The 16,688-nt window shown below is 43.7% G+C and overlaps 4 protein-coding genes across 21 annotated transcripts in view; 1 reads left to right on the plus strand and 3 right to left on the minus strand.

Moving 5' to 3' along the window:
- The window catches only part of LOC142813826 (E3 ubiquitin-protein ligase ARK2C-like), a 36,216-nt gene extending 35,818 nt beyond the window's left edge, over positions 1-398 (minus strand). Inside the window, exon 1 of the mRNA XM_075891762.1 lies at positions 254-398. The gene's annotated coding sequence lies outside the window, so the exon portion shown is untranslated. The remainder of the gene's footprint in view (positions 1-253) is intronic.
- LOC119172939 (uncharacterized) overlaps positions 1-16,688 on the plus strand; it is a 1,216,589-nt gene that overhangs the window by 774,869 nt on the left and 425,032 nt on the right. The window lies entirely within an intron of this gene.
- LOC142813823 (uncharacterized) overlaps positions 1-16,688 on the minus strand; it is a 548,512-nt gene that overhangs the window by 523,794 nt on the left and 8,030 nt on the right. For 2 of the 5 annotated variants that reach the window (XM_075891749.1, XM_075891750.1), the window contains 3 exons: positions 11,634-11,736; positions 7,989-8,200; positions 3,937-4,001 (listed from right to left, as the gene is read on the minus strand). In XM_075891749.1, coding sequence (XP_075747864.1) covers positions 3,937-4,001; positions 7,989-8,200; positions 11,634-11,736 — 380 coding nt within the window. Of the gene's footprint in view, positions 1-395; positions 655-3,936; positions 4,002-7,988; positions 8,201-11,633; positions 11,737-16,688 lie in introns of those variants that run through there. The other 3 variants (XM_075891753.1, XM_075891751.1, XM_075891752.1) reach the window with 3 other exon arrangements.
- Positions 12,320-16,391, minus strand: LOC142813821 (uncharacterized). 8 transcript variants are annotated; one of them, XM_075891743.1, is made up of 12 exons: positions 16,175-16,376; positions 16,010-16,113; positions 15,771-15,884; positions 15,478-15,664; positions 15,273-15,362; positions 14,647-14,682; positions 14,551-14,586; positions 14,449-14,481; positions 14,347-14,385; positions 14,233-14,264; positions 12,635-12,854; positions 12,320-12,562 (listed from the first exon to the last, which is right to left on the minus strand). In XM_075891743.1, exons 1-12 carry the CDS (start codon positions 16,374-16,376, stop codon positions 12,435-12,437), a joined length of 1,221 nt encoding a protein of 406 aa, XP_075747858.1. In that variant the 3' UTR covers positions 12,320-12,434. The 8 variants fall into 8 exon arrangements, with proteins under 8 accessions (XP_075747858.1, XP_075747859.1, XP_075747860.1 ...); XM_075891744.1 differs by lacking the exon at positions 14,647-14,682 and having other exon boundaries at positions 16,175-16,391; XM_075891745.1 differs by lacking the exon at positions 14,347-14,385.

Raw genomic sequence — 16,688 nt, forward strand, 5'->3', positions numbered from 1 at the left:
TCATGGAATGCGTGAGCATAGTTTTTGCAAGTGGGAGATCACAAATCCTACATGAAGGCTCAAGTTGTAGTTTGCTGGCAATAATTTTTTTGTTTTGTCAATGTGGTTAATTTCTTAATTTACTTGCAGATTTTTTCCCGATTTCAAGGCCAAAAGTTGGGGCGGTTGTGTTATATTCGGAGTAGACCTATACGCGGCAATATACTGTAGTTCTACCACTTTCCCGATAAGTCAGTAACGAAAGGTAACGCACCCTGTGGGTGATGGGATGACCACTTCGGCCTGAACGTTGGGGTCCAGCACAATCGCCTCTCTAGCCACCTGGATGCCCGGGGGTGGGGTCGCTGCAGCTGCCTGGCATCCGCCACCATTCTCCGCAGACAAAGAGGATCCCACTACCGGCCACTGCCATCGAGGCCAGCTGGAGGTGCTGCTGCTGCGTCCCTCGTGCCCTGTGCCAAGAGGGCACCGGAGGCCCTTTGTTCTGCGCACACGAAGACCCCATCCAGTCCCGCTGGCGAAGGCAGTCCCTCAGTTGGTGAAGGAGGTACGGCGGCAGCTGCTGCGGCAATGGCGACAGCAGAACCTGCTGCAAGCCCCGCAGCTGCTCGCTGGGCTTCCATCATGCGCTGCGGGGCCAACGCCTCTTGCTGCCTGCAAGGACAGAGAACGACATCATTCATGAGCAAGTGAGAGCACAAAGATTACGACATGCATGGCTTTTCCCCGTGAAAGAGCCAATCTACTGGTATAACCTAGACCTGGCTTAAAAAAAAAAAAAGAGAGTACACACTTGTCAAGGTATACAGCTGACTCTTGTAAAACAAAACCTGAAGAGACTGGAAAATGTGTTCTGTTCAACAGCAGTTCCGTTTACTGGGGGATGAATAGGGGCAAAGAATCCAAGTATGCCAATCGTGCTAAGGCAGCTGTTCCATTTAAGCAGCTGTTCCATTTAAGAGGACATGCAAGTCGAAAAACTAAAGTTTTTTTTGCAAAATTACATTTGCAAACTTTTATCTGAAGCTTAGTTGTTAGACTTTCATGATCAAAAAAACTGTGAACTGTAATTAAACTTCAAGTATGTTAAAATTGCTCTCAAAGAGTGTAGGGTGGCTACGAAGAACTAAAAAGAGCTCATTGTCTAGAGTCCCCTGGAAATTGTCAGCTGGCTGCTTGCCATTGAATTTTGCAAGAGGAGTTCCTTAAAGCTACACGATCAAAATAACCATGATTGCCAAACTCTCGTGATGACAGAAATCATCTTAAAAAACATCTTTTCTGCATAGATGAGCTTTCATTTGTATCTTCAAAATGCATTTGTCTTAAAATCCAGTTCTAAGCAACTTCTCATAGCCCAATCGGGACGAAGTTTCGCCCACATATTTATTAGGACTGTATGTGAAGGGTGCAATACTGCCTTTAATACTTGATATCACCTATATAATTACTACAAACCTACAGTAAGCAATTAGTATGAGCTTGGGATTCTAAGAATTCTCACATTCCAATTTGTCGTGCTCATTAAATTGCCGAAGTCCTTTCTTGATACTTATTTGATACTTGATGTTATGATCTTGCTCCTTCTGCTGGGACCCTTAAATGGGCCTCCAGTATTTTGTAAACAAAAATAAAATTTGCATTCTACAGTTAACGTAAAGTAATACGAGTCATTATTGGCTCAAAAACGTTTAGTGAAATGAAAGGTTTGTGCAAAATGAACTATACTTAGCAGATTGTCATGGCATAAAACAAAAACTGCGCTAGTTTCTAAAAAAGTCTAATTAGCTAATGAAAATCAGCCTGAAAAGACTATATATACAGCAAAAAATTGATTTGCGTGGGCTACATAGCAATGCAACATTTTTTTCCCCCAGATCGCATCTCCCTTCAACAAAGTTCTGTTAATCGAGAAGCTACTGTATTGTCGAAAGACGAGTGCTGCATGTTGCTCTGCATCTCTTCACAATCCTATACCAATGGACAGCTTTGCAGGGCGCATGCTCTAAGGAGCAGTTCTTGCCTACCCATTTGTCTATTACATCAGTGTCTCTTATAGAGATGTTCAACTGTATCCACGCGACTTTCAACTTTCTTTCACACGAGCCGAGCTCCTTTGTGGCCGTAAACGATAGATAGGCGCCTTCTCCAAGACCTCCCTACTTTCACTGCATGTGCACATGCCTGCCTGCTCGGAACTTCACTTCAAAAACCCCAACCCTCCCCCACACCCCACCCAAAACAAAAATGCGCCAGCTGGAGATAATGCTTTGTCCCACCATCTCCAAATATTTCACAGGCTGTGCCTGTCCATAATTGCACTATTTTCAAAGGTTTTTTTTCTTTAGTTCAATCTCCACTTTACTAGAACAAATTCCTGGTCTGTTAAAAATTCGGAATAGTGAGCTTTAACATTAAAAAAATTTGAACTAAGAAAACAAGATTTTTCTATGTGTGTTCAGCTTAATTTGTCTGATCAGCATGCCGAGGCTCAGAGAACATTTTAATATCATGGAGAATAAAAAAATCCCAAACTGAAACTGCAAGAAGGTAATACTTCACATCACAAAGCAGTAACATTGTAACACAACAATCGTATTTCCTCGCATATGTGAGGGTGCGGGTCATCTCTGAATTATCTGGAAGCAGAGGTCAGCTTCACGGCAATGCATGGCCTGCTGTGCAGTCCGCGTTTCCATCTGCATCGTTTGGTGCAAAGCCAATAAAAGCCAACACAGGCCATAATCAGATCCCATCTGTAGCATGTCGATTCATTTTTTGCGTGCTTTGTCCGATTTGGTAAAAAGCATCACAACAGCGATTTGACGTCTGTTGCTAAGTCAGGTGTGACCAATTTGCAACGTTGGTCAGCCTTGTCTGGTGAGGCACCATGAGTGGGCCACAGCACGAAAGAAAATCTCGAGATCATAGCTGCTGCGAGGAGCCACGACGTCAACAAGTCCTGTACTCGCGACTGGTGAAAAAAAAAAAAAAAGGCCTCTCTCAAAAGTACACGCAAAAATTAAGCGAGGATTTCGCCGACCGAAGACTGGTGACTGTACTCCCTTCTTGAGACGCAGTTAGTCAAATTGATTGAAAAGCGGAGGATTCGGGGCCATGCTGTGTCAAAGGAGATGGCGCAAATGAAAGCGCTAATGTTGGCCTGCGAGATAAGCATCTCACGTGAGTTTCATGTGAGCTGTGTATGGCTCCAGCGATTCATGACCAGGCCAGGGGCGATTCTGGCCGACGTGGTGGCAGCAGAGACAGTGGCGAGTCGGGTGATGATTGAAGGAACGGAATTGGTGCCATCAACGTTGCGGCGATTGCTTCAAAATAAAGTTCTTTTGTAAACGAGATTGTGACTGTGCAGTTGGGACTATAAGCATGCGGGCTATACGTGAGGATTTTTTTCTTTCTTTTTTCGGGGAGTTCAAAGTTAGAGAGGCAGGTTATATGCAAGAAAGTACTCGAACTCAAGTAATACAATTAGTGGTGCATTTTACTGGTCATTTTGGAGCACTAATGTCACATTCAGCTCGTCAATATGAAGGTCTTCTAGATTGGCCCACCGGTTCTTTCAGAGCACCACGCTCCATCTTGAAGGACAACGAAAATCTCATCACACGATTTGCACTTTGTCTGTTTGCAGCAGAAGACCCAGCAATAGCCTACGATTGCTCGTGCAAGCAGCTGCTGCACATTAGACTAGGACGACCATGATCTGGCTCAGATCAAGAGCATGCGCCGCATTGTTGCGCGCATGCTCTTGATCTAAGTCAGAGCAGTGAGCAGTCAGAGCATCGAGTCAGAGCAGTGATGCCCAGCCAAATGTGCCGGAAGACAAGACAATGGCCCTTCTAGTATAACGTGCCCGCATATCTCGATTTGAATCGTTTCCATCAGCAGGCTAATATGCAAAAATGTGGCCCTCACCTTAGCATGTACAGGGAGTGCTGGTACATGCACCGCCTCTGCATCTCTTGCATTCTCTGCTGAGTCTGAAGGGAAGAACACAGAACCAACAGGAAAGTTTTAACAAGACCATGCAAAAACATAGAAACTATGCTTGAAAGGAGTACACAACACACACAAAACTTTGAAGGCCAGGTAATTTGTGAGATTTCTATGTGTGGACACCCACATTTAATAGAAATATTACTGGCTGATACAGCATAGGACAAACTCAACTTTGAAGTGTACGCTGCACAAATGAGCAGAAAACTGGGCACCTCACACCACCAACATGAACTCTGTTTTAATGTAGACAACCGACATCCCAATACATCACAAGTTTGGACTAGCTGATGTGCATCCTCCCAGTGCTCTATATGTCGGAGTTGTCACAAGATGCTCAGGTGCAGGTGATGCCACATGCATTGCTATTTTGCGTACTCACATGGTCGCCTGAGTTTACAAAACCAACCCGCTTCTCTCAACACTCCCCTCTCATATCGAAGCTGTGGCTGGGCACTATAGAAACGCCTCCATATAATCATCACACGCTCGAACAAACAAGGCTTCTTCTAGCCATAGGAAGTCACAGTGCGAATAGGACAACAGAAGAACAACACGTAAGCAAGACAGACGAGCGCCGCTTTTCGACCACGCTGTTGGACCAGCCCTGTTGAGTGTTCATACATAGTCACAGTCGTACCGTGCCTTTTTACAGCTATGAACCAGCTCGCCCAGACCAAAGTCTCGCTTCTTTTAACCATGATAAGTGGGAAAGTAGCTATTTATTGCAAGTGAAAAAATGAGACAAAATGTTTGTGTCTGTATTTCTTTGAATGCAGCTGTCTTCTACCAATTATGACAATATAAACACACCAAAAAATATGGAGTTTAAGAGAGAAGAAAAAATTAATTGTCATATCTCAATCTAACTGACAATGACAACAAGATATGAAATGGTTACAAAGTCAGCATAGCTATAGCTAACTCAAAATTTTATTGGACTTAATATTTAGACCTTTTTATCATAGTGGCAACAATCTTAATGCGCGTGTGCAAACACAGTAGAGTACCTGAAATATACTTAAAATTTTAATAATAGCAGATGTGAGAATTGACTTTAATATAAAATAATTTTTTTGCCTATTTCAATGCAATTATACGTGCAACTTTACTAAGTGACAGCCGAAAATAACTTAGCGAAAAACTGGGGGACCCTAAAGGGACACTGAAGTCAAATAACAATTTACGCCGAGTGAAAGCTCAATGTATGACAACATCTGAAACGACAATATTATAAACAGCAGTGCTCTGCTTATGAGCAATTTCGTTAAATTCACAAAAATACATGCACCGCTGCAGGACATTCTCAAAATGATCCCAATGTTATCAAACGAACCACCTACAATTGATCACTAGTAATCTATCCAGCTGCACTAGAAAGAACCTTTCGTGCACAAAAAGATGCAATAAAATACTGCTTGTTCGTTTATTTTTGGATCATGAAAGAAAGAATCGCCGGACATGACTATGGGGAATGGCGCGACATCGCTGGCCTGGAGTGACCAGACCATTTGCCAACATCGTCTGTATCATATCGTCCGCATCTTGTCTTGTCACATTGTTCTAGTGCACAAGCGTACGCTACCCTACCCACTATGACGATTCGCGATTCTTTTCGTGTTTAGGACCTGTTCTTGCTCACTTTGCACTCGGCTCAGCATACCCTCCGCACGTGTGGGGAAGCGTAAAAACGGCTGTTAATTTGCACGGAACGAATCACAAATTATCCAAGTCGGTGAGGCCACGAAAACCCCCAGCGCAACAACACGATTCTTTGACCACAGCCACCAATTCTTTGAACACCACCGCACGCGCCGATCTAGGCAGCCGTCCATAGACCTGTGCGCACGTCTGCGTGCATGTTGCGCGTTTCGCTGACCTTTCAAGCAAGCTGCCCGATCTGCCTCGTTCCCGCGTGTTTTAGTTTTCAAGGTCTTCTTTTTGCCGTATCCTCCCTTCTCTTCACTCAATCGAAAGTCCTTGCTATTCTCTCGCCAATCGGCTCTTCTCTCTTGACACAACTCCTTCGCCCATCTCCAACGCTCTGCGACGCCAGCCACGCTGACTCGAATTCAGAAGTAGTTTTTAGACTAGAAACAGGCCCAGAGCTGTACCACGCATTCTAGCATGTGTGTTGTGCATGCGCGTCTTGCTAGCTCTCGGTGTGTGCGTGTGTCGTCAAGATGGCTTTTTCATGCCGCTCGTCCGCGTAATGGCGGACAAGCGGCGTAATCCGCACGCCCAAGGCGTGCGGATTATGCCATTTCAGGCGTGCCGGTATTCAGCTGTGGAGATGGTGAATATTTCGAGGGCAGCGGTGACAGCTACGTCTGCACGAAACTGTTTTCGCAAGGCCGACTTCGTTGACGTCGAGCCTGATGCCGAGCCCGAAGATGCCGAACAGGACCGCTCCGGTGGCGATTTTTGGCAGCGTGTCGTTGACTCCAACCTGGCAGAGCGGGTGGGACATCAGTTGAGATGGCTTAATTACAGCCGATGATGATGCTGACACCGTGGAAGCATGGATTAGGGCATTGTGAATTAAGTACACGGCAAGAGTGACACGGAAGAATCTGATTGCGAGAACGACGAAACTTAGGAGCCATTGCCTCATGCAGCTTATGCCACGGGCCTCGGTGAAGAGCACTCTGCCGTTTGACACTTGAGACTGCCCTTATCCTTCCTGCTCTTCGAAACATGTGCATCACGAAATTTTTGGGGCAAAAAATTTTGTGTTTTCACTCGCAACATTTTTTAAAAGCTGTGTTTCATTTGGTTTCCCGGGAAATTGGCAGATCGCCGGCTTCGTTCGCCGTAACCGATCAGCGGCGCTCGGAGATGTTCATTGTAAGTGCGATTTTGTGCCATAGAACCAATGTATACTTCCACGGTCACGCGGACATTATTCGTTTTAAGCCAAAGTTCGTTTTAAGTGGGGCCGTTATATGTGGGCTCGACTGTATTAGAAGTAATCAGAGCTTGTCATTTGCTGCGCCGGCTAGCTTGCGACTCCAAGGGCTATGTTTTCCCCCAATACCAGGCCCTAATGTTGCCAGAAACGCAAGGGAACGATGGGCCTCTCTGCGGCCATCGAAAAAAAAACGCATTCATAATCAACTAAAATGTGCGCCTGCAGAAACAAGACATCTTCACTGCAACACAGTAACACGCAGGCAGCATGTTGCCTGCTCCTTGCTGCGTCAGCACGTCATGATGCGACCATTCACACATTCTTTCTAGTATAATTAGGAATTTAATAATGGCCAGTATGATGAAACTCATGATCTGTTATGGCTGAGAAAAATTATCTCCGAAACTTCCAGACTTAGTTTTCGAAGTAGGTGTTGGTGGCAAGGACTCCGCCAGCACTGCAAAGGCACTTATTGCTGGAGCAACCGGCAATTGGAGGTTTGCATACATAGTGTTTTCCGCCAAACTTACTTTCATTAATTTCTTTGCTATCCCAGAAGACTGGGTAAATTATGACCTGCTGACGTTGCGAGAAACATGCGATCTGCTGCCCAAGCATCACCACAGAATTGCAATGATGCATGCCTCGTTTGCTGCGGGCGCATGTTTCGGTTCACCACGAGGCCTTTTTTCCCCTCTCTCTGGAAGTAGCGAGACTGCAGTGCTTTAGCTGCCACTCAATAGAATTGCTACGTTGCATTGCCTTGTGGCTATTAAGAGTCGTCGTTTCCACAGATTTGTGGAGGAATCGGGATTTGGAACTGGCACATGGCATCCAAAGCTTTCAAATTAACCGGACTGGTGCCGGCCGCCGCATCAAATAATCCAGACAAGCTTACATTGCAAAATACGGGAACGTGAAAATCCTTCGAATCAAGTGAAATTTTGAAATAATTGAGTTCAAATTAATGAGGTTCTGCTGAATAAAATGAGCATGACAACTTTTTTAAGTATTCACTGGTCGATGTGACACACTAGATGGTGCACCACTGTGTCCTTACAAGCCAGAGCCTGGTGTGAGATGGGTTCATGCGGACAAATACAACAGCAGAGAAAGGCGCAATCTCGAAGTGTGCAGACGGCACGTTGAAGAACGCCTGGTACGGTGAGCTTGGCTGTCCCAACCCCATGTTCAGGCCAGGGCTCGAATTCAGGGGCGGGGGAGGAGGAGGATTTGGTGGAGCCAGGTAGGTGACGTGAAAGCTTGTCAATGCTGTTGGGAGAGAACGCAGAGACTGTAAGCACTCCAGGTGAATGCAAACTAGATTTGCATGCGCCTGAATGTATTGTAAGATGTACAGTCGAACCCTGCTACAAAGAATGCTGCTTCAACAAAATTTCCCCTACAACAACAACAAAAAATGCACAAATATTCTTGCCTCAACAAACACTTTTTTTCCAGCCATTCCACTGCAACAAAAATTGATGATGCAATTTCAGGCTCAGATAATACCACGCAGCAAACACATTCTTGAACATTTGATGCATTTTCAGAACATAAACATACAAACACGCATCGGCACTACCTGAAACCAGCATCATTTACTGGTTTAATGGATGATGATGAGTGGTGCTTTATGGTGCAAGAGCCACATGATGGCCAAAGAGCATCATTTCATGAGACGAGGGATGTGGACAATGTTTATGGTAGGTGGCTGTGGCTGTATAAGGCCCTTAAAATTCCACACACTGCGGTGGGTAAAACATAGCAGTATTAAAAGTATGACAGTGACGTGAAAGGTGTCTAGTGAGAATGGGTCGTGAAGGATCATGATGGTAAACTGTGGTGATAAGTGGTATTAGCACAAATGCCTCTTGAACGCCCTTGTATACAAGGGTCGGGAGGCATGTGCTGTGTTTTTTGTAGTAACCGTAGCAGCAACCTCTCTTCAGAGGTCGTGCTTCGAATTTCCTGGGTAAATCACTTGAAAGTCTTGCACCTGCTTTAAATATGACAGCTGTGACTCGGGTTTGAAAAGTGGTTCCCTACTGATGAACATTACCGGGTGGAGTCTTATTCGTAGTTGGTAGGCTAATGCGAAGAATTGTTTTCTAAGGGTGTCTAACTTCTAACATTCAATTAAAATGTGAAGGACAGTTTGTGCTTCACCACATCTCTCACACAATGGTGGATCATCACCAGACAAAAGGTATGAGTGTGTTGTGTATGTGTGTCCTATCCTTAGCCTTGTTAGTGTAACTTGTGTGCGGCGTGACTTAGATACTGCCGGCCACTGACCGAGTTGCGGCTTGGTAACATGGAGTTTATTTCGTTTGTGTGTATCCCATGTGCGCAGCCAAAAAGCCCTGAGGTTTCGTTTGGGGAGAGGTTTCAGGTCGAAGGCAGAGATCGTCATTGTTTTATTGGCATTGGTTGGCTTGGCGGTTGCAGCCACGTGGTCTGCCAATTCATTTCCTTCTACCTCGCGGTGTCATGACGCCCAGTACACTACGACACGCTGTTTGACTGAGTATACTGTGCATAGGAGTGAGTAGAGAGATACAAGGACAGAATGTTTGTGTTTTTTTCAGCGTTTTGGGGTTTTTTATTACACTTAGGGAATCTGTGTATATTACTGCAGTTTGTAAGTTATTTGTTTAATGTGTTTATTGGCTGCAAGTATCGCATGAGCTTCTGCAGTAAAGATGCTTGTGTTAGGATGAAGAGTACCGGCATCTGAAAAGGATGGGCCGACCGCAGCGTATGAGACAGAAGTGTTCATCTTTGAGGCATCGGTGTAGAACTCGGAACAACTGCATTTATGAAGGAGTTCATGAAAGCATATGCGGATGTGTGCAACAGGCGCATGCTTTGCGACTTCCACAAAAGATATGTCTCAGTCTATAAGCTGCCACTGCCACGGCGGCAGATATGCAGCAAGAGCTATCAAACAGTGTTCTAGATGTGGCCTATCTGTATCCTCAGCGAGCCCTCTCGCACGAAGCGAGTAAGGCTGCCTCAACGAAAGATGACTATGGAACAGGTCACAATAAGACTGATCATTGATTGTGAAATACAGGCTTTCCATGGGGCTAGTGCGAAAAGCACCCAAAGAAAGGCGAGTTCCCAAATGGTGCATGGGGTCCAGCATCATCAGAGCACATTGAGTCGCAGACTAATAAACAACGGCCCCATAATCTAAGCGGGTGCGAATGAGGCTTCTATACAAATTCAGGAGACATTTCCTGTCACTATCCCCCGTAGTACGTGACAACACCTTTAGAACATTCATGGCTTTTACACATTTTGTTTCTAAATACTTGATGTGTGGTATGAAGGTTAGCTTTTCGTCCAAGATTAGACCTAAGAATTTATGCTCGGCATTAACAGGCAGATGTTGACCATTCAGTTGAATGTCGGGTTCTGAGTGCATACCTCTCTTTCGGGAGAACAAGACACACATGCTTTTTTGTGGGTTCAGCCGGATTTCGTTTTCCTCTGCCTATACAAAGACATTGTTCACACCTAGGTCAACCTGCCGCTCACACATTACCAGGTTGCATGACTTAAGCACCAAAAGTTGCTTATCTTCTTTTGCAAAGCGTTCCGATTGCCCACAATGATGTCTGACTCAATTTCATTTGAGGCCATGATGTCGCTGTACACCGATAACAGTGTTTATCAGTGCTCGCATCCACTCCGAGCTCACTGGCCGTGTAAGCCACGATGTCGCTGTACACCGATAACAGTGTTTATCAGTGCTCGCATCCACTCCGAGCTCACTGGCCGTGTAAGCACTGCCTCTTCAATCATAGTGTCGGAGGTGTCGGAATCCTCTGTGACTCAATGAATGATTTCGTCATCGGTCAACTGCACTACAGCTCGAGCTTTTCGTCAGCATCGGCAAAGCACTCAAAGGTTATTGCGGCTGGTATCAAGAGGCCGGCAGCGCGCAGATCATCGAAGATAACCTCTGTGGATAGAAGTTCGTCATACACGCACTCACTCTGCGGCCTCGGCAAATTCGCTCAACGAAAACCGTAGCACCACACAGCTAGAAACTCTATGGCTGCAGAAGATGAGGAAACATGAATGCTGAAGATGGCATGCAGCAGCACACAATCTGCTGCATAGATGACAGAACAACACGTGAACGAATAGTGAGGATTGACCACAGGTTTGATGACTATGCTACGGCGGGCAATGAATTGGCGTGTGCAGGATTGAGTCAGTTGCCATTTCGAGGGCATGGCAGCCGCGACGCGGTACCCAAGCGATGAGAGCATGGTGGGTTCGAGGATTCGAAAACCAAAATTACGGCATTGATGGTGACTTCAAGTCTGCGGTTAGCAATAAAAAGTCCGAAAAATCGGATGGCAAATGCTGTAGGTATCCGAAATGTCGGACTTTTTAATACATTGACTCTATGGAGAACTTGACGGTGCTGGAGATAAGTCCGGGGAATCAGGCATGTCCGAAACTTCTGGCGTCCAGAAAACCGAATGTTAACTGTATTCCTTGTGAAAACAGGGGTGGTGCTTAGAAATGGGGGTTGCATAGCTTTGCGAAAACACGGCATTCGTCACCGTTTTTAAGATAATGTCCATGTGACACTTTTTCTGGCTGCCGCTTTTTTCTGTTTCGGCCTTGTGAAAAGCGTACTTGAGAGGCCCTGCTCTGCTTTTTAGCTCTGAAATATACTCACCTGGGTAAACATGAGTGTGACCCAACACCATGTTGTATGACTCCCCATAACTAATACAGCTTGCATAGGTTCTGCAAGGCTCAGCACCGGGTGGTCCAGTAGCCTGAAAAAACCATAAGCTTTTGTTTCAACTCTGACAAACTTTCAATGTAGGTACTTAGCGAGCAATTGGAACGCTCAATGAACACTATTCTATACCTCAACTAGGCTTGTGCTGAAGTAGGTAGAGATCAGTGTATGCGAGACATACACACTCTTTTTGCTGTGGCGTCAAGTGTGGCAGTTTTTCTCAGCAGTCGATACGTTTGCCACCAGTCTTCCACAAGAAAAGAAAAAGTGAAGAATTACAATTATTAACTGCTGTCCGATGGTGTGATAAGTTATCCCAGGTGAAAATCTGTAACTGGGAATCTAACTGGTTTCAACTGGTCCCAGTTGAACTGGTTTAAGGAACACTTTTCCAGTTGGGAATTTTTCCCAGTTGGGAATCTATTCCCAGTTGGGAATCTATTCCCAGTTGGCAACTGGGACCAGTTGGGAACCTATTCCCAGTTGGCAACTGGGACCAGTTGAGAATGCATTCCCAGTTGACAACTGGGACCAGTTAGAACGCATTCCCAGTTGAGATGTTCTTAACTTTGAACGTGCAAATGAGCATTCTAAGCACATGAAAGACTCCAAAGGACTTATGTTGAGTGTATATGAGACGATTCTATTTATTAATGCAGAAAAAACATTGCACAGCCCTAGTCTTTGGTCTTCGTTGGGTTATCTATGGATTGAATGCATTTCGCAGTACATTTACTGTGGAGGTTTTCGTCGCTCTGCCTTGATGCAATCCTGAATTTTTTCAGTTAGTATGCTGGTCAAGTTTCGGGCTGCAATGGACGAGTCGGCGCCTGTCACATGCGACCAATGGTTGAGTGTTTCTGTAAAAGAACAGGTGACATGTTACGTGCACTTCTCAGGATAGATTTAGCACATATACACAGCAGACCAACCTTCCAGAACCGCGACCTTTTCAGGTGTCAGCGCAGGCTTTGCAACCTCGCCGAGGTTCCTTCTTCCTGGAGCTACGCCACCTTTAACACTGCGTGACGCTAGCCCTTTCTGGGACCATATGGCTTGTGCCGTTTCCTTCACCACCAGCCTTGCCTTCTTGTGAGACAGAATTCTTTTTGCCTGAATAGGCGTCAGGCAGATGCCCTTTTGAAGATGAAACTGTAAATATCAAGGAAGAGAGCGATGCAACATCTTGTTCCTGTAATTATTATTGGCTGACAAAGAAGTTCAACTTAGCAGGCGTACAAATATTGAATAGCAAAAATTTTATTATTACAAGTTTTTGTGCAATATAATTTTTTTCTGAATGTGGTAATGAGCATGGTTTCTTTTTTTGTTTACTTGACTTGTGAAACAGGTTGTGTGGGGAAGGGGGGGGGGCAGCCTTGCATCACTGCAGTTTATTGTATGCTTACCAGCTGGTGAGCACCGGACTATGTAAGAGATTTGAAATGCTCCTTGGCTTTGCCACCGCACGCTATCGGATATTCACGTGAGAGAGGAGGCATTTTCGCGCCACTTTGGCAAAAAGACAGCAGCGGTCTAGATACAGGTACTTTAAACAATATTTTTGGTAGCCCTGTATTTAATTTTTTGTTAGCAGACATACACACCAGATGTCAACCTATATATGATGATTAATGCATACTACAATTTAGGGCATATGTAATTATTACATGTTCCATAATGTAGGTGTTGCCGACTTTCAGTATTTGAGAATTTGAAGAGCACATATTCAATTCACGAATTAAAATATTCGCAGGGCCACTATTCGATTTGTATTCGGATATGCACATGCTTTTGCCACCTCATATAGTGTTTCTAAATGTCCAAATTATCTGTGGTATTGGTAATATATCTAGCTACCGAAATTGACAAGGGCAAGTATACAAGCCACCTGTACTTTCTAGAAGCTAAAATGTAACATGTACTGCAGAAGATTTCACAAACTTACCAACAACTGCTGCTGTTTTGCACCACTGTCATTGGCAACATGCCAAGTAGCTGCACATCGTTATTGTGGAGGCACCTCTGAGCTGTTCGGCAGGCAGTTTGTTTCACACGGCTTATAATAATATCATGGGTTTCATGTCCCAAAATCACATGATTATACGGGATGTCAATGTGAAGGGATCTGCAAATTTTGAATATAGTGTGTTCTGTCCTCAATAGGAGTATTATATTAGAAAAGAGGCTGTGTGCACAAAGATAATAGTAAATCATGGTCACTAAGATTACAAATGAGTGCTGTAACTAAATCAGTGCTGTGAAGCTAGATGTAAGTATAATGTAATGAAGTGACAATTAGTTGGGATGCAATCACTCAATTTACTGAATGTAAACACATTTAATTCAAGCTACCATAGTTGCTGGTGTGAACATATAACATGCTACAATTTATGTTGGCATCTACAGTATAGATTTGAAATTATTTACTTTTTGACCATTTGCATCAATCATGTTCAAAGAATGCAACATTATGCTAATTTCATTGTGTGCTTGAACTTCACAGGTAAAGTGCAAAATATATACTCACAGAGCCATCTTCTAAATATGAAAAACATTTCCCTGAAAAAAGATGTTGCAAATTTGTGAAACATGGAAATTCAGTAGTTTCCTACAATAGAAGCACACAAGTAAAAAAGCCTACTTGGACTAGGCAGGTCATCAGATTCTTTTGCTGCACATGCTGGAAACACAAGGAGCAAAGCTAAATGTTTACACAAATACTACACATAAGCCTGTAACTCACCAGTCATCGAAGTGGGAGGTTCCTCTATGAAGTCTGCATAAATATTTTGCATTGTTATAATTACACGTAAGCAATACAATAGAAATAAACCTAAAGCCTTACCATCAATGGCACTTCGTGAGTGTAGACTGCCAGCATCTGGTGTGAAAAAGCCAAAATTTAGATCTCACAGGAATAGACAAACATCCTCCAACTTACTCGGTGACCCAGGCACAGTCTCTTGAATGGACTTTACTGCATTTTTTTGCAATTTTAAAATCAGTTACAAAGGCTGTATTGAGAAAATAATCTAGCCTCTTGCAATTTTTGGCATGCATCATTTTACTTCATTTATGCATGCAAAAAAATCAGATCTGTGTGCATAGTACACCAATTTACAAAACTTGCTAATTTTATATTTAATACTATTGCACATACAATTCATGCAGTGATGGAAGCAATACATGAACATCCTGGTTACTTGTGTGTTTCATTGTGTCAAATGTCATTTGCTAAGGAAGTGCAACATTGCATTTCCTAGCAAGTCTCAAGGCAAAAGTCATCAAACATGCATGATCCTTTGAATTCTTTCCCAGCAGGAACAAGCTTTGTTGACTCACTGGACTGCAAATAGTATACTGCAAAGTGCTTTAAGTAAATCTGAAAAATAATTAGTGATTATGAAGTAACCGATTATGCATCTTGATCCATTACATGAGAAGGGAATACTGCTTTAAGTACTCTAGCTCAAGAAGTGCTCTTATGCTATATGCTACAGATGATTGTCAATTCTATGTAGTATGAAACTAATAACACTAAATTTAATAACAAAAATGAATATGCACCTAGGTTGCTTGTGGCCTTTGCTGTCTCCTTTCTAGCTTGTACAGTGCAGCTCTCAACGTCAGCCTCTTTGCTGTGCTGCAGGTCTTCAACTGTCAAAATATTCAAGAAATGCTCACTAGCTATGAAATTAACAGGTTGTCATCAACATATAAAAAAACTTTCTCATTTTAAGAACTAAAATCAATATATAATTATTGTACTTACACCTCAGAAATTTTGAGTTTAACAGCACCTGCTGTGAGCTAACTTGTTCTTGCAAGAAGATGTTGTCTTGCCGCAGCTCCTTGCATCTCTTTTTCCAAAATTTGGTTTTTTTCTTCTCTTCTGTTACTTCTGAGCTGGACACGAGAGAGTCATCCGAGCTTGATGATGAACTCAGTCGCGTTTTTCGCTGCGTAAACATTTTTTTTTTTTTTGCTTCACTGAAGCTTATTCACAGTGAAAAGAAGAAAAGAAGTTTAAGGAAATCGGGTATTATATAGTTAATACACGCTCACAGTTTGTTCCGAGTTCTGTCGGAGAGCGTGGCTCATCTGCTTTTTCAAGATCTGCTCGTACCGGTCTTTTTTTGCTGCAGTTCGGTTGACAGCTGTTTTTTTCATTCTTGCAGCCTGCAAATTTTGGATTAGACATACTCCCAATATCTTAAAATAATTCGCACTTCCTTAATAGATTCGAAAAAAAAGAGAAACACCTAAAAAAAAAAAGATTTGCGAATGAACAAGTGCGCACTTACAGTGGCCTTCTTGGTCACAGCTCCTTCAACGTCCGAGCCTTCCTCAACTGCAATTTTAGGGATCGGAATTCTTTTTGGCGATTCCCGAGCTTCTTTCTCTGTGGCTGAAAGTGCAAGTGTGGATATTAGACTAACGCGTAGATCAGGGTAGATGGATGCACTTACCGCCAAGTCGAAGTATCTGGGCTTTATATTCACCCGTGTCGTCACCGTTTGCTTCATCCTCCCAGTGAACGACATACACTGCCTTGCCATCGAAATCCGTCTCGTGCTTCGGATGAAAATCATGGATATCCTCCACTCGCACAACATATATACGAGTGTCATGTGCATGGTCACTATCTAGAAAGCGAACTAGCGCGAACATTATATCGAACCAAATATGACAGTCAACGGGCTCAGCGCGCACGTGGGTAACGCGGGCCTGACACAAAGTGGATTGTACTCAGCTTGGCCCGGCTTCGCTCAGCTCAACCAACCAAGCCAAAACTGCTTGGCCTGGCCTGAATTTAAACGCGTACAAATTCATAAATAACGTTGTTAAAGAAACGGCCTATATATAAATAAAAAACCTGTAACGTTCGGTGCTAGAAATGCAAATAAAAATATATTACCTATTATTCACTTCATTGCTAAGCCGTTACAAAGCCGACTGAATCCAGATCTCAAGTCGTTTGCA

The sequence above is a fragment of the Rhipicephalus microplus genome, chromosome 4 (assembly GCF_043290135.1).
Source record: "Rhipicephalus microplus isolate Deutch F79 chromosome 4, USDA_Rmic, whole genome shotgun sequence".
Classification (NCBI taxonomy): Eukaryota; Metazoa; Arthropoda; class Arachnida; order Ixodida; family Ixodidae; genus Rhipicephalus; species Rhipicephalus microplus.